Below are 21,134 nucleotides of genomic sequence, written 5' to 3'. Positions count from 1 at the left end.
GCACATTCCGAATGGCATCACATTGAATTCATAGAAGCCATCGGGAGTGATGAAGGCTGTTTTCGGGCGGTCAGCGGAAGCCATCGGTACTTGCCAATAGCCAGAGCGCAAACCTAGCGACGAATTAAACTCCGCTCCTTGCAAACAATCTAGCGCGTCGTCAATTCGTGGTAGTGGGTAAACATCTTTGCTGGTTATCTTATTCAGACGCCGGTAGTCCACACAGAAGCGGATCGTGCCATCGTTCTTCGTCACCAACACTGCGGGGGAGGCCCAAGGGCTATGAGATGGTCGTATGATGCCCCGTTGAAGCATATCGGCGACATTGTCACGAATGACGTGGCGCTCAGTGGGCGACACGCGATATGGTCGCTGCCGCAGGGGAGCATGAGGACCAGTGTCGACTGGATGAGAAACGGTCAAGGCGCGGCCCAAGGAAGGCTGGGACACGTCGAAAGATGCACTGAAGCGCTGAAGGAGGGCGACTATTTGGTCCCGGTGGACGGACGGAAGGTCGGTCGCGATAGCTCGATGAAGGGCGTCGACAGGAAGCTCATCACTCGTAGCAGCACAAGACGTCAGGGCAGCGACGTGAGGAAAAACTTCAGGTTCGGAGAACATGTAAGTGCGATCAGGGTCCAGCTCTTCAATGTAGCCGAGGCACTCCCCGCGAAGAACAACCGTCGGGCAGGGAAAAGGGTTGGAAGCATAGATGACACAGCTGCCATCAGAAATCGTTAGAACGGCGAAAGGAAGAAGGAGGCGGTTATGGTGGGCGGAGGCGAGTTTGGGCGTAAAGAGAACAGGACTAGGGACGGCAGATGTCGAAATAAGGGGACCGAGAACAGAAGAAAATGGAGTAATTTCGGTGTCTGCAGCTACAAGGAGTTTAGCAGGGCGCACAGGCGGGTCACACAGGGAAACATTACACACAGGGGAAAACTCAACTTCAGCACGGGCACAATCAGTCACAGCACTGTGAGTCGACAGAAAGTCGTAGCTGAGGATGATGCCGTGGGAGCAAGCGCAAAGCACCACCATCTTGACGAGATACGTAATGTCTTTGATGCAAACTCGTACCGTGCACGCTGCCACAGGGGTGATGCGCTCTGAACTGGCCATACGAAGCGAAAAGGCAGAAATCGGCGTCGTGACCTTGCGAATTTTGCGGCGAAGGGCATCACTAATTACGGAAACGGCAGCACCTGTATCCACCAGCGCAAGAACGGGAAAACCTTCTACGAACACTTCAATGACGTTGGCGGGAGAAGGCGGAGGACTTAACGAGTTCGTCAAACGCGCAGTTCTTGCCTCCGGAACTGCGGCATTTAGTTTTCCCCTTGCGTAGGGCCCTGTCGCCGGAGCATCGGCGAAATCGAACGTCGGCGAGGCGAAGGCGAACGACGTGTCGAGTACTGAGCCCGAGGTGGAGACGATCCAGAAGAGACGTTGCTCAAGGGCGGCTCGGGATCGTAGTGGTACTGACGGACTGTGTTCTCAGGATGAAGCGAAAGCTGACGGCAAAGGCGAGCGACGTGAACCGGGAGCCCGCAAGCATAGCAAATTGGGCGATTGTCGGCGGTTCGCCATGGGTTCGTAATGCGGCGTCGCGGTCGAGGGTTCGGAGACTGAGGGGCCATGAAACGAGGTGGAGCATAAAATGTAGGGCCGTTCTGGTAAGAAGATGTAGGAAGCGGACCGCGCGTTCCAGCGGTTACTTGAGCGTAAGTGAGTGGGGCTTGCACAGGAGCGATGGGAACACTGGAAGGCAGCGCTTCGGCGACTTTCTCCTCGATAACTTGGCGGATAGCCGGCGATATGGATGGCGCGTTGGCCGGCGCTAATTGCGAAGTGCAGATGGTCGGCTGAACTGGATGGAGGAGGGTCAGCTGGCGTGCAACTTCTTCGCGGATGAAGTCTTGGATATTTTGCATAAATTGAGACTGTTCCGCCGACGACGTAGCCAGTGCCAAGCCAGCAATGCCGGCAGGTGCGGCAGCCCGCCGCGTAGAAGCCTGTTGCTTTCGTAGCTCGTGAAACCTCTGGCACAGGGTTATAATGTCGGATACGGAAGTAGGGTCCCTGGCCGACATCATATAGTACTCATCATCAGTGAGACCTTTTAGAACATGTGGGACTCGTTCGGGCTCGGGCATGGACGGATTGACCCGCTTGCAGAGGTCAACCACGTCCTCAATGTAGCTGGTGAACGTTTCCTCGGGAAGTTGAAGCAGTGCATTGAGGCGTTGTTCGGCCGGAGTTTGCGTACCGCAGGACGGCCGAAGACATCCGCGTAGTTCTTCTTGAAGACAGACCATGTCGAAAGATCGGCTTCGTGGTTTCGAAACCACAGATTTGCCACGTCCGTGAGGTAGAAGAGGACGTTGCTCAGTTTTATGGAATCGTCCCAGCGGTTGTAAGTGCTGATGCGCTCGAAAGAGGCCAGCCAGTCGTCAACGTCATGGTCATCGATACCACTGAAGAAAGGTGGGTCATGGGGGCGTTGTGTCCCGGGACAGAAGATGATGGCAGGAGTGGCAGGGATGGGCGCCGATGGTTGGCTGGGAGCGTCCTACATGGTTGTGACCGAAGGCGGTAGCGTGCGGTTCCGAAGTTCCAGGGTGAAATTTTCGAGAACTGGGGCGACGACCGAGACACCTCCACCAAGTGTAAGGTGTTTATTGGAGCACCACGATCGTAGGCAACGTCCGCAAACCAAAGCGACGGGGGTAGCGTTCGAAACAACAGCTTGCCAACAGTGCAGTGCCAACAAGGCTCCGGCTCCACTTCGTCTACCTCTTCAGGTTGGCGCGTGAGCTGATGGCGATCGGGATTACTACAATAGCAAATTTAAGCGTAAAGATGCTGTTTCTGAGGATAATAACGGCAATAATAATTTTTCACCCGACAAAGTTAAGGAGTTCATGAGGCGGAAAAGCCGGCGTTGCTGGCTGGATAGGTTTTGTCGCGTTGTTAGGATGCCGAAAAATCCAAGAAGGTTATGCGCAGCGTAACATGGTCGGCTCACGCTCAAGGCGACGACAGCGGCAGGTGTGTGAAGCGGCATTCGGCCTGCGGGGCTCCGCACCTCTCTGTTAACGGGGAGCATAGACAGACCCGTAGCGCTGTCTAGAAAACCGAGTCTACTAAACGATTGAAGTCATTCTCCCAGCCAATCACATGATAAATAAGCGAAATCGAATGGCAACCACAAGAAAGCTGTTAAAGGGTTCAATAGTTTATCGCGGTTCTCTTTCAGGGCGGAGTTTATCTCCAATTGTTTCTTTGCAAAACGATCTGGTCACTTATCGTAACGAGTTTCACTCTCTTCATCGCAATGTAAATTTTTTATTTGAAAGTGACGTGCTACAAAAGTAAAAATAGTTTACGCATCGATATGAGCAACTTTTCTAATTTTGAAAGTCGGTAACCTAGACGGATAATGACAAATCTCGAAGTCTAGCACATAATAGACCAATTAACAAGCATAAGCCGCATAAGTTAATATTATTTCCTGTGCCATTACTACGCGGATTTTGGAGCTCATATATTTAAGCGACTTACAGTCATTGCCCAAAAGAGGGAATGTCCCAACAAAGCAGCTCAGTCCGTTGAAGTAGTACATATGGACGGAGGAAGAATCGGGGCCGTCTGAAAAGCAAACGAAATACAGCGATCAATTTTACCGACATAGATGAAATTCAAAACCTCGAGCGTTTGTGGCTCCATAGTAAGAAGGGGCATGATATAGGCACTGGTGGAAACTTTATTGGAAGCGCCACGGCTGTTCGCACAGCCAGACAGTTGTCCGGTTCAGCTTGTCGCAAACCTCCATTGTTTGCGTCATTCTGCCTATACTTAATCTCATCGTAGAACGTCGTTCTCAGGTTCTTTAACGCTTGGCTTGTGCGTGTACTGATAAGACTCACTGACGCACATCTTATTTAAGCTTTCACGACCGTTTCTCACTCGCCTTTTGCCTGTGCTTTCTGTGCATGATGGCTCACGTGGTGTCCACCAAACATTTTCCGTATATCTTCTGCTCTAGCCTTGGCAACCACCGGCCTGATTAAGGGTTTCTTCCAGTCGCTGGCATCTCCAAGCTCACTCTTTTCTATTTAAGGCTTACATCGCTATTAAGAAGCGTTTCCTATCAGGTTGAAATAACATACGTTATTAATAGTTCACGTGATATCTTTTCCCAGGTTGCCGATTTATTTGACCAGCTATATAAAACCGTGGACGTCATTATTCACACTTTGCGTCTTTGCAAACTGAATTCTATACTAAAGATTTGTCAGTCATAAATTGAATATCGATTTTTCTTTGTAACCGTGCACTCACTGAATTCAATACTACTCAATTCTACTACTACTGCTACTACTACTACTACTACTACTACTACTACTACTACTACTACTACTACTACTACTACTACTACTACTACTACTACTACTACTACTACTACTACTACTATTACTAATACTACTACTCTACCACTACTAGTACTACTACTACTACCACTACTGCTATACTACTACTACTACCACTACTGCTATACTACTACTACTACTACTACTACTACTAATACTACTATTACTACTACTACTACTACTACTACAGTTACTACTGAAACTGAATTCAATACTAAAGATTCGTCAGCGATAAAGTGAACATCAATTATTCTTATAATTATACGCAGTATGCTGCTTTTTATTAAAGTTAGTCCGATACGTTTAGCGTAGGCCTGATACGTTTAGCGTATAATGCACTCTTACATAACGTTTCATGCGCTGGCCACCTCTCTTATATACACCAGTGATTTATCACAATGTACGGTTTCTAAGATAAGTTTATAGGAGCTGGTAGGCATATAATTGTGCCTTACAGAGCCTAGTTGCTACTGCTCTGCACCATGCGCAAGTGAACGCCTCATTTCTCATTGTGTGAAACGTGGCAACTTCAAAAGAAATTCTGTAAACCTGTCTGCTTGCCATCTTGCAGCCGCAGAGTGCCGTCTGGTTACAGTTACTAACTGGTAGCTTTTTAAAATATGCTCAAAATGCAGATTTTACTCATTTTTTTTCTTATAAGTTTTCTTTGTCAAAATACACAGACAGTGTGTAAGGATAAAATGCGAAACGCATATGTGAAATGTTCCTTTTGTACTTCACCAAGAAGCTAAACTGCTAACTTAAACTTTATTCTGTCAAGTTTTAGAGTTTGGGCCAAGAATTTACAATCCTCATTAAAAACAATGGAAGCAAGCCGATTGGGTCGGTTCAGAGCAAATATGTGCGGTTTATTTATCGGTGATACTGCAGCAGGTTTTCAACTTATTGGACTATTCCTTGCTTAGTCCTTTCCTCCAAGCGGGCTCTTTGCGGAATGAGTAACTTATTTGCACAGTATTGTCCGTTCGTCCAGTTTTATTCTATTGGACACGTACCTGAAATTTCCTAACCCTACGTCTACAAAGCGCTTACACTCCTTGATTCTGTTGCCTATTGCACACATGAAGACGCATTCAAATTTAATTTCCACGCACCTGCCTTAGAGCGCTACAGTTCTCTACAAGTTGGTCTATGCTGGCAGAATTTATGACGCTTTGTGCATATTGTTGCAAATATGTAATTATGCAGTTGACTTTGTTCTATGTTCTTTCTGTTGGCTGTTGATAAGACTCTATTCTTGTTTCCAACTCGTACAATAGCCTCAAAAGGAGCGCAGTATATGAGAATACATAAATAAAACTGCACACAGGTATGCTGAACGAACACTGGAAAGATTTCAATGTACCCGACGATTTATCCGCGCTCCCACTCATCATGCCTCTCCATTCGACACCCATCACTGAAAGCACGCCGTCTTTTGCGTGACCCTTGCTACGTAGAGGCCTCACACAGACGCCGATCTCAGGTTGCCGGTTTTGTGGCACTTTTATCGCCGTCGCATGAAGAAAAGACGTGGCGCTCTTACGCGATCGTACTGTTCAGCCATGACTCAGGTTACCGAAGTGGCAGTTTAAACTATACCAGAGTCCTTGAGTGCATAGAGTACGTACAGTCGAAGTAGAATGGTTCGCTATCTCAACAGCTAAACCCTGGTTCTCTGCACGGACACTCAACAGAGACTACTCACGTCATTTTGCAAATTTCACCGCCTTCGGTCAACAGGTGCTCTGGGTCGCGCTTGCGTGGCTATTGCGTTTACGCTTTTCTTGCATCACACCTAGCGCGAACTGCGTCGTTTTCGTGTGGGATTCGAGATTGTAACACATCGCTAAATGTGTTGTTGCACCCCGCCCACGAGATGCCAGATCCTGTAACGTGCGGCTCGTTGAACACAAAAAACAGATGATCACGATGCCGCACTTAAAAATAAAGCACAAAACATTCCTAATTCCCTGCCTGTAAGACCAATGATCACCTTTATGTATGGAGAATGGATTCCACCACACGTAAAACGTGTTCCAGTTAAAATACGACACAGTAATTGGAACTTAACGGCAACAAGGCATAGTCCGACCTCCACTCGAGAATGGAATAGCATGTTGGTTTCCATATACAAAGACAAGTATACTTAAGTTGGAAAGTATCCAGCGCAAAACAGCCAAATTTACCAGCAATAAGTACGATCGGTACACTTCACATTCATTATTCATGCCAATGGCTGAGCTATCACAATTAGCTAGCGAGCCAAATTCCTACGCTTAAAATTTTCTATCAGCTCTACAACAATTCACTCAAAGTTGACAGCAGCAAGTACATGACTGATACTAGAACGAGAGCTGCCAGGGACACACACAAGAAACACCTGGAAGAATGCAGATTCCACATAGACACTTTCCGTAATTCCTTTTATCCGCATGCAGTTCGGGAATGTAACTTGCCGCGTGGCCTCGTGAGTACCCAATCTATCACTGCATTTATCAGCGAGCCGCCCCCTTTCATCCCCCCAGTTCGAGCCGGCGCTTCGGCAACGGGAGCCTCGCAGGTAGACGGGGGGGGGGGGTGTAGACTCAGCGGCGAACGATGGGGGCAGGAGCGCACGCAGCAACCGGAAAACACGAGGAAAGGAGGGGGGGGGGGGTTCGCCGGAGGCAGCGCTAGCAGCGAGTGACTTATGCCGCTGAAGCCGCTGGCGAGTCAAGACAACGTGCTGCATAGAACGCCTTCGCCGCCATGTAGAAAAAAGAGGAGGCCCCTCCCTTCCCCCCCTCTTCCTGAGTGGCGGCAAGGGTACTTTCCGGGTGCTGAAACGCCGCCTCGCTAAGCGGATCACGCTTCACTCGCTAGCGGCGTCAGCGGCATCAGCCAGTCGCTGCTATCTGTTCGTCGCGCAACGTTCCTATGGACCCACGTGCTGCCTCCCGCAACCTCCCGATAACTCAGTTGCTCTCGTCATTTCTCCGACACCAAGCTTCTTTCATGACAGTAAAGAATTGTTAGTGGAGTGTTTCTTGAAGAGATACGTGTGGAAAAAAAAAAAAGTCTCTGATTGTACATACGTATCTTGCTCGAAATCTTTGCCTCAATTTATCGAAAAGGTGAAACAGCTGATCCGCTGCGCTCAAATTTCGCATTAGGAAATAACGTAATCGTTGGCAATGTCTTTTTATTTCAAAGAAAACCATGAACTATCGTAAGCACTGATGATTACAGTGTACAGCTGAACTCATCTTTTATTAGCTCTTGGCAAAGTGCTTTTTGTTCTTCCGTGAACATGTATTTCTACAGCGTAACCCTTCGTGCCACCCGTTTATGTCTCTGTTGTATTACAGCGCGCAGTTTTTTTAATGTTGCGAACAAGCATCTTTACTTTCAAACCTTCTTAACCACTTTTGTCCCAGTCCCCAAAGCAGCTAGCAGTATCTGTAAATACATAATTTAGACTCCCGATATCAACTATCGCGGCAAATACCGGCTAAACTCGGCTGTGGATTCATTATGACATTTGGTGGTAGAGGCATTTTGTTTTCCTCTTCTCAAGAGGAGATTCATCCACAACATATATGGCAGTAATTCAATTACAGTAATGGGATTGCTGTTATTTAATTACTTTTCTCGGTAATTTGTTATGTATAGAATTCCTTTTTCGGGTTGGTAATTTAGTAATGTGATGAATTACTTTTTGGCAGTAATTTCACAGAAAAAGTAAATAATTCCTTTCGAAATTACTTTTACTAAATTGCGCCACTACTCCTTCAATAGATGGCGAAGTAGAGTGCCGCGAAAGCAGGAACGGCGTGCGGCAAGCGAAGCCAGCGTAACGGATCGGCAAAGGGGGACAGAGTTGAGCAGAACAGTGTGTCTGAGACCTCAACCGTTCTCCAAGCAGCAGGATACAAGGGGTCAGGGGAATGCTGAAGGGAGAGATGGTGCAAGAATGCTGGAGCTGAAAACTAGTTTGGAGCGAGGCGTAGCGCCACTGCCTGTTGCGTCGGCTAGGGCACAGTGGCGCCTGGCTACACTCAAAACCACGGGGCGAAGGAGGATTGGGGTTGGGGGAGATAGGCAGAAGGGTCCATGACGTGAGGCACCGGGGCTTGAGCATTACTGAGCAGTGAGCACAAATGTGCCGACATCGATTCTTTGGACTGCGGAAGCAATAAATAAGCTAGCTTCTTTGGGCCCTTCAAATGGCGGAGACAGCTCCGGGTCAGCAAGACGCTGGGTTCGCCGGTCATTTCAGAACCGTTCGACCGTGTTTTTTTTGCGGTACTCTTGTTTTTGTAATGGCACGTACTGAAGGAGAGAGAGAAGCAATAGCTCTCTGGGTCGGAATTTGGCGGGAAGACGAAAGATTGTGTGTGCTTCGCGTTGTTATGACCGTGCATGGTCCGCACTTGCGCGCTCTATTGTTCGCCTGTGGGCATGGATATGTGCTGTTGGTGCAAGGGCGCTAAGTGAGCCTGTTTCCATGAATCCTTTTGTGTGAGCCTGTTTTGCTTTGTCGAGACCCTGCAAATGCCAAATTGGCCCTGTCAAGGGAACGTCAAGAAAAATACAAAGAAATGTCGCCCTGTGGTAAATAGCCGGATGTGCTTTTGTTCAATTGTTCACCCTTCCCGACGAGAAGCGCTATTGTCCAGTGAGGAATGCCTATTGTCCAAAGGAGACTACAGAGTGACACGTCCGCTGACGTACAAGACAAAAAAGGAGCATGACGAATACGGCCATTAGAGGAATTCCCTGGAATGCTGGAAAGATTTGCAATTGTCGGAAAGGGACAATGCTGGGAGCAGTAGGTGGCGCGCACGTGCACTTGGGTTTCTGAGAAGGAAATCCACTTGCCGAAACCAGCATATCGGATCTTTGCTGAAGAATAGAAATGTACCTCCTCGCCGTTCCCAAGCTCTACCCGCCAACAAGTGACCACGCCCAACGAAACAATGCCGGACCAGTCAGTGCATCAGACCATCAGTGCAGTGATGTGTTCGATTGGATGCCGATATCTGAGGGGCGTGCCCTGGAACTGGTTGGCCAGCATTTTCAGAGAGGGGCTGGACATAGGGGGTTTTAAGGACATTGCAGAGCACGAAATGAGGCTGTGAGCCCTGGGTAAACGGCTCATCCAGACGCTTCTCGTTATGAACTCTTAACGCTTGCCATTTTGCTGATATACCCTTCTTTTTCATGTAAATACGCTTTCTCAAAGTGCCATTAAATCTGCTTGTATATATTTTACCAACTTCGAAGATTCAATCCTTCAATAACCCGGAGTCTCTGCACGCTACCAAGTGAAGGCCGGGTCGACTTAGCCCCAGTGTCACGACAGCGTCTGGAGAACAAGTTGTTTTTTTTTACTAGCTTTGCTTAGTTTTTGCATGAATGGAAACTAGAAGGTAATTTAAAAGTAATTTAATTATTCAGGAGAAGTAATAGTAATGTAATTTAATTACTTTTCTGCAATTTTCAGCAAAGTAATTAGTAATATAATTTAATTCCTTTTCAAAAGTAATTTTGCCATGTATGATTCACTATTCCTCCTTTCCTTTCTGCGTTCGTCACCTTTTATTTTGTTTTCGTGTTGTTTTTATTCCAGTTCTTCTAGTTAATATTTTCTCGGTGTAACCCTTATCCCCAGGGGCACCAAGACAAGCAAGATCTTCATTACACTGCCTGTGCCAGCTTCAGGACCAAGGTCGCTCCCATAGACCTCCTAATATAACCCCATTTGCTGGTTGCGGCAGCAGGCTGTGGCAGCCAGCACACCCACACATGAGACTATACCTGCAGCGAAAGGCGTTTGCAAGACGGCTTACATTTGTCGGATGTAACAGGCCTAAGGATATAACGATAGACCTCCTAATGTAACCCCTTTTGCTGGTTGCGGCAGCTGGCTGTGGCAGCCAGCACACCCACACATGAGACTATACCTGCAGCGAAAAGCGTTTGCAAGACGACTTACATTTGTCGGATATAACAGACCTAAGGATATAACGATAGACCTCCTAATATAACCCCTTTTGCTGGTTGCGGCAGCTGGCTGTGGCAGCCAGCACACCCACACATGAAACTATACCTGCAGCGAAAGGCGTTTGCAAGACGACTTACATTTGTCGGATATAACAGGCCTAAGGATATAACGATAGACCTCCTAATGTAACCCCTTTTGCTGGTTGCCGCAGCTGGCTGTGGCAGCCAGCACACCCACACATGAAAATATACCTGCAGCGAAAGGCGTTTGCAAGACGACTTACATTTGTCGGATATAACAGGCCTAAGGATATAACGATAGACCTCCTAATATAACCCCTTTTGCTGGTTGCGGCACCTGGCTGTGGCAGCCAGCACACCCACACATGAGACTATACCTGCAGCGAAAGGCGTTTGCAAGACGACTTACATTTGTCGGATATAACAGGCCTAAGGATATAACGATAGACCTCCTAATGTAACCCCTTTTGCTGGTTGCGGCAGCTGGCTGTGGCTGCCAGCACACCCACACATGAAACTATACCTGCAGCGAAAGGCGTTAGCAAGACGACTTACATTTGTCGGATATAACAGGCCTAAGGGTATAACGATAGACCTCCTAATATAACCCCTTTTTCTGGTTGCGGCAGTTGGCTGTGGCAGACAGCACACCCACACATGAAACTATACCTGCAGCGAAAGGCGTTTGCAAGACGACTTATATTTTTTGTCGGATATAACAGGCCTAAGGTTATAACGATAGACCTGATAATATAACCCTTTTTGCTGGTTGCGGCAGCTGGCTGTGGCAGCCAGCACACCCACACATGAAACTATACCTGCAGCGAAAGGCGTTTGCAAGAAGACTTACATTTGTCGGATATAACAGACCTAAGGATATAACGATAGACCTCCTAATATAACCTCTTTTGCTGGTTGCCGCAGCTGGCTGTGGCAGCCAGCACACCCACACATGAGACTATACCTGCAGCGAAAGGCGTTTGCAAGACGACTTACATTTGTCGGATATAACAGGCCTAAGGATATAACGATAGACCTCCTAATATAACCCCTTTTGCTGGTTGCGGCAGCTGGCTGTGGCAGCCAGCACACCCACACATGAAACTATACCTGCAGCGAAAGGCGTTTGCAAGACGACTTACATTTGTCGGATATAACAGACCTAAGGATATAACGATAGACCTCCTAATGTAACTCCTTTTGCTGGTTGCGGCAGCTGGCTGTGGCAGCCAGCACACAAACACATGAAACTATACCTGCAGCGAAAGGCGTTTGCAAGACGACTTACATTTGTCGGATATAACAGGCCTAAGGGTATAACGATAGACCTCCTAATATAACCCCTTTTGCTGGTTGCGGCAGCTGGCTGTGGCAGCCAGCACACCCACACATGAAACTATACCTGCAGCGAAAGGCGTTTGCAAGACGACTTACATTTGTCGGATATAACAGGCCTAAGGATATAACGATAGACCTCCTAATATAACCCCTTTTGCTGGTTACGGCAGCTGGCTGTGGCAGCCAGCACACCCACACTTGAAACTATACCTGCAGCGAAAGGCGTTTGCAAGACGACTTACATTTGTCGGATATAACAGGCCTAAGGATATACCGATAGACCTCCTAATATAACCCCTTTTGCTGGTTGCGGCAGCTGGCTGTGGCAGCCAGCACACCCACACATGAAACTATACCTGCAGCGAAAGGCGTTTGCAAGACGACTTACATTTGTCGGATATAACAGGCCTAAGGATATAACGATAGACCTCCTAATATAAACCCTTTTGCTTGTTGCGGCAGCTGGCTGTGGCAGCCAGCACACCCACACATGAAACTATACCTGCAGCGAAAGGCGTTTGCAAGACGACTTACATTTGTCGGATATAACAGGCCTAAGGATATAACGATAGACCTCCTAATATAACCCCTTTTGCTGGTTGCGGCAGCTGGCTGTGGCAGCCAGCACACCCACACATGAAACTATACCTGCAGCGAAAGGCGTTAGCAAGACGACTTACATTTGTCGGATATAACAGGCCTAAGGGTATAACGATATACCTCCTAATATAACCCCTTTTGCTGGTTGCGGCAGCTGGCTGTGGCAGCCAGCACACCCACACATGAAACTATACCTGCAGCGAAAGGCGTTAGCAAGACGACTTACATTTGTCGGATATAACAGGCCTAAGGTTATAACAAATGGCGAGAACGCTCAGGATAGACGTCGGTTCTAGCTGGTTCTCAAAGTCGCCTCCAAGGTTTGCAAATCGTACCTTGGATACGCCTGCAGGTCACGGTGATTGTGTTTTTATTTTTAGTACGTGCACACCGTGAACAAGAAATATGCTCGCCCTACCTTCAGCAGCATGCTGTGCAATGTGTCTCTGAACAATGCCTCAGCAGCGTTCGCCTTCTCTTCAACAAGCCGTAAGATTCATTGCAGAATTTATAGCGACGTTCTATTCAATTCAAAAGTCGAATACATTGCCAGGTGCATTTTGACCTCCTGTCATCTTCAAGGCCAAATCTTCAAAGCCAAGCCATAGCCTCAAAAATAGTACATCGCTGGATAGCTGAAGTTTAGTACAATTGAGCTGTAGTGATCACGCGTCGCAATTAACCACAGGTAACTAGTAAACTGTGACAAAATACTGAAATAGATAAATATAAAGTAGAATATATATATATATATATGTATATATATATATATATATATATATATATATATATATATATATATATATATATATATATATATATATATATATATATATATATATATATAAATGAACAAATATTTCTGTCATGACCGACCCGAACTCCTTAAATCTAACCCCGGAAAGGTTTGGCGTGTGATATCTCCCGACAGTACTACCAACCAATTTCTATTGGGCAATGACGATCACGTACCACTTTCGGAGAGTGAATGTCCCAGAGCATTTAGCAGATATTTTACATCGCTGTTCACGAAGGAAGATCATCCAACATACCCATTGTTCCTGATCATAATTATCAATATATGGCCTCTATTACCATAACTGTTGAAGGAATCGCTAGTCTCATTGCAAATATTAATGTTTCTTCAACTGCTCATGTTGTAAACATTAATACTAAAATATTGAAAAACACTGTATCGATTTTCAGCGAAATTTTTTGCCTCATCTATCAGCAATCTTTATCATTTGGTTTGCTTCCTACAGATTGGAAAATTGCTAATATCGTTCCAGTGTTCAAAACTGGCAACAAACTTTCACCGGAAAACTACCGCCCTATTTCGTTAACTTGCATTTGCTGTATATTACTCGTGCACATTATCGCTTTTCGTATTTACTGCCATCTGGAACTAAATTATTTATTTTTTCCTAATCAGCGCGGCTTCCGGAAAGGTTTTTCATGTGACACTCAACTGCTAGAATTTACGACTGACTTGCATCTTATTAGGACTGACTTATTACGACTGACTTGCATCTTACGAGGAAATTAACGGCGGCGCAATAAGAACACAAACAAGAGACACCACAAGCGCACGCTATCAATTATTTATTAACCGGAAAAGGGGTATATTAATACATTCAGTTCAAGCATGACACTCATAGCAATTATCGCTTCGAACCCAACACGTGAAAAACTAGCGGCCACAACAGGAGAATAGACCAGAAACCTTTAACCCCAGCAGATAACCTAACAGATTAAGTAAAAACAAATTCGAAACGAAAAAGCGCCATCTCTTAGCAAGAGCTGTGTCAAACAATCGTAGCAAAAGCAGTCAAACAAGAGAAGCAAAAGCAGTCTGAAGCCTAAAACCAGCAATTGTCTGCCCAGTACCTGGGTTCTTTAACACTGTCATGGCTTCGTAACTCTCTTTCATTTCGCCAGCAGTTCTCTACAATAGAAGAGACATCTGAGAGCGTTGGTACGGGGACATGGTGAATAAACAGCGCTACAGACTAGGACGAAGATCAAGAAGAAAACAGGACGGGCCCTGACTCGCAACTGAAGCTTATTGAAAAAGCACACAGTTTAAATATTCAAGCCAAGCCGCACTAAACCACATCATTAACAAAAACCAAGTCATGATGACCCAGACGGTTCACCAAAACATTTTCGCCTAATCGCATGATATGCCTGGCCTCAATGATTTCCCGGTTAATTTGTGCCAGATGGTCATCCAAAATACCTGTCCTTGTTAGAAAGGATTTTCAAACACGGACAGGTATTTTGGATGCCCCTAATAGCGAGAGATTCTGCGTCCACAACTACAATTTGCTTCACTTACGTGGTCTCCATATTAAAAGTATCCAATCAACTTGCTTGAATCCGTGCAAAATATATATAGCCGCTCATTTCATCACACAAAAGTTCGGTCCCCATTTCAGCATAACTAAGATCAAATTTTATATCTCCCTGGCATCATTAGAAATTCGTTGCTCCATCGCTTTCGCATGCTTACTTCATAAATATGGTCACAGCACCGGGCCATCTCCCTTGCCCCTCGAAGAACGTTCAGGCATTTCACTCGGCCTAAATAACGCGTACAGCATTAAACGCATACATGGAAGAACCCATGCCTTCAAATCATCTGTCCTTCCACGTGTCATTGTTCTTTGGAATGATCTTCCCGACGGTATCGTATCCATCAGCAACCACCAACCATTTCAAGACTAGTTGCACAAATATTTTCTTTACTGACATTGTGCCTTTTTATAGGTTGTACTGTCGCATAAGTTCTTTTTTCTCCTCGTTACTATTTGTATTATGGTTTAGTTGCTAGTGCAGTTTCAACAATTCTCTCTTTTTATGGCTACTGCTTTTTCTTTATATGTGCATCGTACACTTGCGATATATACTTGCCTCTTTTTATGTATTTTTTACTTAACTGTTGCTCGCGGCGATGCATATCTTTGTCATTATACTTGCCCTGTATCGTTATAATTATTTTTACCTTTTGCCTTGTACTGCGCGTTGTATTTACCTAATTGTTCCTATTGTAATTACTCCGTTATTTTGCCCCCTTACTCAACGCCCTCTTGAGCCCTGTGAGGTATTTTGAATAAATAAATATAGCTTGAGCTCAGAGGTGTCGTATGCTCTATGTAATACTTACCTTCGCAAGCTCGGAAGCCGAACGTAAAACTCTCAGTCACAGTAAGGTTGACGCAGTAATCGATGTCAGTCCTGCGTAAGAAAACAAGAACTGGAATAACAGTGATGATATTTTCAGGCAGATCTTTAAATGCGTAAGCTCTATAATATCATTACGCGAAACGTGTAGTTGGCGTTTGTCAACGCTCGATGGTACCCATAAAGATGGCGGCGAGTGCACAGGCTATAAAATAGAAGCCACTAAAATTATTTATTTGCACTGAGGTTTCAGCCCAGGCAGCCCTCTGCGCGCCAGACGTGCTGGCACCGCATAGGCACGATGGGCAGTCGGTTCAAGGGGCACCTGGTGAAAATGTTGCGGTGTATAACGTGTATAACGAGCTTGTGGTTGGGATGCATACTGATGTTACAGTAAAAATAATCGTCGAAGGCAGCCAGGAAAGTATCTGGCTGCCCCAACGCAGTGACTGCTGATGACTGGCCTTAAAGGGACACTAAAGACAGCCAAAGATGGTATGAAAATCTAATAAACTACATTTGGTGACACTGTCGCCGCATATCCGGCAGCGAAAAATCGAATAATTGCTGAGATATTGCGATAAGAAGTTGAGGTTTTTTCTTGTTCCCGCCGGTCGAATTCAAACTGTGGCCTCCAACTACGTAGTTGGAGTTGAGTGACGCACACTATGACGTAAGCGGAGACTCCGTGATAGCTAGAGAGCCGGCGCGGCCCGCGGCGTCGCATCCCTCAAGGGCCAACTTGGCAACAGCATACTCGCAATGACGGCCTCATCCGAAATAAATAAAACGATGAAGAGAGTAATTTACCGAGCGATGGGCCCATAAAGGAAGAAAAAAACATAGAGCGCTTGTAAACCACAAAACTTTACACGTTTCTCATGCATTTGCGCTCCTTCTTGCACTGTGTATAAACAAACCGAGCCCTCGGTCATCGCAACGCTTCCTGACATGTTTACATACAAATAAGATTTAGTTACCAGCAAAATAGTGTCCTCGCTGCTGCGCTTGACAGTTTTGAAGCTTCGTCGCACTTTTTTCCTTCAAGGTTGGTGCTACAGCTCCGTGTTCAGCGAAAATTACGTCCACGGTAGCAGAACATGACCGAAGTGCCGGCGCCACTACATTTTCCAGCGCTGTGAAATTCCACATGTTAAAATGGATCCAGTGCACAATAGAGTGCGCATAGGCATCCAGAACATTAGTTGCAAGACGTGAGAGCAGGCAGCATGCGCCGATGATCAAGAAGTAACTTTTAGACCGGCAGCAGAAACACTTTATTGTAAATGGGGCCATGACCTAAAAACTAGAAATATTTCCAAGCTTCTTGTGGAGCGGTGTAGCCGAGCGGTTAGCGCCGAGCGTTACGGAGCAAGCAGTAGCGTGTTCGAGTCTCACCGCTTCTGGTTTTTTTTTTTCTTCTTTTTTACAAATCGATTTTTTTTAACCTTTTGTAATGTATTTCTGGTGCTTCGTTATTTTTAGTTTTTAGTTTTTACTTTTTACCCTAGGCCCTTTTTTCGCCGGGCGACGAGCGCAATATATCGACGCTCTCCTTGGTATGAGCGGCAAGTATGCCCCTTTTGTTTACGACGCCTGCAAATAGCACGTTGAAGGTCTTGTTGACGCAGTATATGTTGGTCAGATGTGTCATGATTTAGTGAACAATTGAATGATAATGCGTTTTTCCTTCGGTAATTAGCATATGTATGCTTTTGGTGGCGTACGTAGCTGCAGTCAAGCGGTCAGGTCGCAGTCGAAGCGGCAACGGCGGCGATATGTTGGCGCAGAAGTGTGAACGAAGGAGTGTGTCGGCGGTAGCGGATTTCGCTCGCTCGTGCCTCCGAATGCCCAAATGGGAACCATCAAGGCGCATCTGCTGCTCCAAGCTCGTAATTCAGGCGCTGCAGGTTCAAACAAACTATCCGAGTGCGCACGAAATGCCTGAGCCGAAACATAACCAAAACCGAAGTGGGCGCCTGTGGCGCCTCCAAGTATATTTTTGTATTTGCCTTGCAACGTTTACGCTGTCTTTTCGCCGTCGTTTACGTATGATAAAAGCGTGTTATCGTGTTTGAGAAAAAACGTACTACCGCATTCAAACATTCAACGTAATTCGAATTTGTCAGCCTCCGGGATCCCTAGCGCGTCACGTGATTTGTAGTTGCGAGCCTCGGCCGTTTGGCTGTGGTGGCGATACCTGTATTTCTGTTATTTTTCTTTGCTAGCTTATAACAGCTCTGTTTTCAGTAAGAGTGGTCTTTTTGTAATCAGGAACTCGCATTCTATCGATGCAAACCCACTTCCTTTCTCTCTTTAGTGTCCCTTTAATGCAATGAAGCGTTGCGAGGAATAAACACAGACTCAAATGCACTTCACGTTTGTATTATTACCAGGCCATGCAAACTTGAATATTCTCGTAACTTTGCAGCGAAAAGTTGAAACTCTTGGCTATCTGGTGTCCAATGAACAGACAAACATGTCATGAGAAAGCTCATTAACGAGGTTTTAAATATTTTCAGCGACACAGGTGTAACGCAGTGAGTCACGTTTTCGCATTATCACTAGTAAGCAGCCTCAAATGACCGTGTGAACTGGTTATATGATAAGAACGGAGCTTAAGCTGTTAGCAGAGTAACCGGGAGTTAAACATGTTAAGCTCAACATATAAGCATTCCACGTGGAATGTTCTGCCTACTGATTACAATCGGGCTGCAGATGTCACAAACAGTACGAATAAAAGAACGTAATTAGCATCGAAGGGAAGGGCCATTTATGGCCGTCTCTGATTGTCGGAGTCCCGACACCAACAGCTGACGCGACCCTGCGTGCTCGATCAGCAGCAGCTAGTCACTGAGGTACATGACTAGAAACAGAAGGTTGCAATCGGAGATGGGTGTTTGGTTCCATGTGGTTCGGGGCTTTCCCATAGATAAAGGGCTAAGTTTGGATTGTTGCACAGCGGTCAGTGTTCGGGACGACGCGTATACGGTAGAATTGATGCTTGTAAAAAACGTTATGGTACATTTTAGGCTGAAATTGGCACAAAGCCTATGGGGAGATGGTAGTTTCGTTCGATTTGTTTTGCAATACTCTATATATATATATATATATATATATATATATATATATATATATATATATATATATATATATATTAGGGGCGCGTAGGTTGCAGTTTAGATCTTGAAGCCAGGCTAATAGTTCTTCTGCCTTCGCGTTCATTTCTTCGCCTGAAGTCTGTGTATGCCTGGTGTGAAGCACCCTTGCTATGCTGCGGCCTATAAGTTCACATCTCTGTCTAGAGCATATGGGCGCTAAATTTTACGGAAATGGATGGGGCCTGAGGCCCATGCGATGCGAGCAGGAGAAAGTAGCTCGCGTGGCAATTTTTTAGAATGTGTCTCACTTAGCCATGCTCATTGCGAGGTAGTGACGAGGGTCTTTAAGGCGTAGGTTTACTGCATACTTCTTTATTTTGAGTAGTGTCCTTTTTTTATTGCAATTGCTCGAGCTCTCGACGGTTCCGGGGTTGCTGCAGAGATTTTTGTGTGCGTGTGCGCGTGCTTGAGTACCATAAAAAAAGAAATTTTATTTAGAACGTACTTTCAAAAGGGCTTTCTTCATCTTACTGCTGATCTCAAGCGAATATTCTGGAGTGAAACCACCATGCAAACATTTCACAAGCGTTTCGTGGCATCCGCGCTACATCACTGCCTATTCCTTCCACTTTTCATTTTGTCAACATCGGCTTTATTATTTATGCTTTATGATTTATTCTAAGAATTGGCGTCTATATTTTCGCTGCGTGAACAACAGTAGTGTAGAGCCTCTGTAATGTGGAGCAGAGTAAGGCCGTTAAAAAAAACAGCATCCTATTTCAGATTCATATCTTTTAGACTCAGTGTTTCCGGCTTTTTTTTTTTCATGATCCCTATTTTCTTGTAAGAATCGGATATTTCCGATGTGTAAACGAGCACTAGAGACCTCTCTTCAGAGAGGGTTCCAGCAAGCTCGGCTAATATTCAGTGAGGAAATTATTCAAAATTAAAGGCAAACTCCAGTTTTTTCACAAAACCACCAAGCGCAGCAGCTCTATGCTTATCTGTGGCTAAATTGATGACGGAAAGCACGCAGGTGCACTTCGAGTTGTTAGTCTTCAGCGCCTGCAAACCTCCGTCCAGATATCTTTCTTCTTGCGACACAGACTACTCAACTACCTTCACCGCTTCCCAATAGTTCAAGATCATGTGCCCGGCCGGCCTTTTTAGTCTTCACTTTCAACACCGACTGGAACTTAGCCCTTGCCCTTGCCAACGGATGCGTCCCATTGGCACCACCTCGAATTCACCGCTGCACCTGCTTACTCGTCCAGCCTATCTTTTAAGCCCGCACTGACACAGAGCTTTCCTCTTTGTTATGTGGCAGCCACACGTTCCCGGCTCTCATACTACTGTGGTTTCGTCTTCGATCGCCCAAGAACCACCATCAAGAGGAGCTTGTCATCCTCAAGGAACGCCCAGAAAGTCTGTGCTGTATAGTACCCCCTGAACTGGAGTAAGCGTGCTGCAGACCAAACATGTTTTGGTCTGCCTGACGCGCTGCGGTGCATCGTGCTCCGTGTTAATGGCACTAGTATTCTCGAGAAAGTGCTGCCAACTATTCGCTGTATATGGTACTCAAAACCCAGATTATGGTGCACAAGGTGCGTACCTGATTAGCTTCAAAGGCTAGCTGTTTCTTCCGGACTATCCTACCCATAGTATGCGCAGATTGTAAGGGCACAGGTCCTTCAAACCTCATCGTAGATTCAATTATCATTGCCACAAGAGAGATAATATTTGTAAAATACATCCTGCTTCTTCTGCAGAAAGAACGAAGCAGCATCGCTTCATGCAAATCGTAGGACCGCGACTTTCGCTCATCCACTTGTCTTAATAAGAAGAGGGTGACATTTTCAGCAACAGCCTCGATACTCCCAGAAGCAATTCACTTGCTGCTCACGAATGTGAGGGCAATGACGTCTCTGAACTCCTTTTATCAAGCCCCGCTTGCTGAAAAAATATATTCGCGGCGGCTTTCTCATAATAAACCAGCTCAAATCGTTATCTCGAAACTTAAACCAGCAGCTGCACTAAGCCCATCAATGCCAAGCACACAGACGAGGACACTGCTTTCGACTCTCTCTCAGCACCTAGTATGGAATCGATTTCTCTCCACATGACCACATGGGAGCTGAATTCTCAAGACCCAACTCTAATAGTTGCCGGCCACAGTACAGTGCCGACCTGGCGCGTCTGGAAACATATATGGAGGTACTAGAGAAGAGGGTGGTGATGGAATAACACGTACAGCACTATTATCGCCCACATACTGGAATGACCGCTATCAACAGAGTAAATGGCAAAGAGCCGCTACGGTTACCACCGCATGGATTCAGTGCCAAATTTAGCATCGCACTTTCAACTACTCCACTGGTAAGCAAAAAGAAATTTTTGCTTCATTGTGCCTAGACTGTTTATTCGCACGTTTCCTGACCACAAATAAGGGGAATTATTCTGCATAATTTAA

General features: G+C 45.9%; 1 protein-coding gene across 1 annotated transcript in view; it reads right to left on the bottom strand.

The window, feature by feature from the left end:
- Positions 1 to 21,134, bottom strand: part of LOC146194388 (uncharacterized) — a 109,599-nt gene that overhangs the window by 62,629 nt on the left and 25,836 nt on the right. Inside the window, exons 3-4 of the mRNA XM_084596542.1 lie at positions 15,547 to 15,617; positions 3,565 to 3,651 (exon numbers count right to left, since the gene is read on the bottom strand). Of these exons, the coding sequence (XP_084452668.1) occupies positions 3,565 to 3,651; positions 15,547 to 15,617 (158 nt within the window). The remainder of the gene's footprint in view (positions 1 to 3,564; positions 3,652 to 15,546; positions 15,618 to 21,134) is intronic.

The sequence above is a fragment of the Amblyomma maculatum genome, chromosome 3, assembly GCF_055883805.1.
Source record: "Amblyomma maculatum isolate TAMU_Amacu chromosome 3, ASM5588380v1, whole genome shotgun sequence".
Taxonomy (NCBI): domain Eukaryota; kingdom Metazoa; phylum Arthropoda; class Arachnida; order Ixodida; family Ixodidae; genus Amblyomma; species Amblyomma maculatum.
The sequence above is the reverse complement of the archived record's forward strand: the minus strand, read 5'-3'. Positions and strand labels throughout refer to the sequence as shown.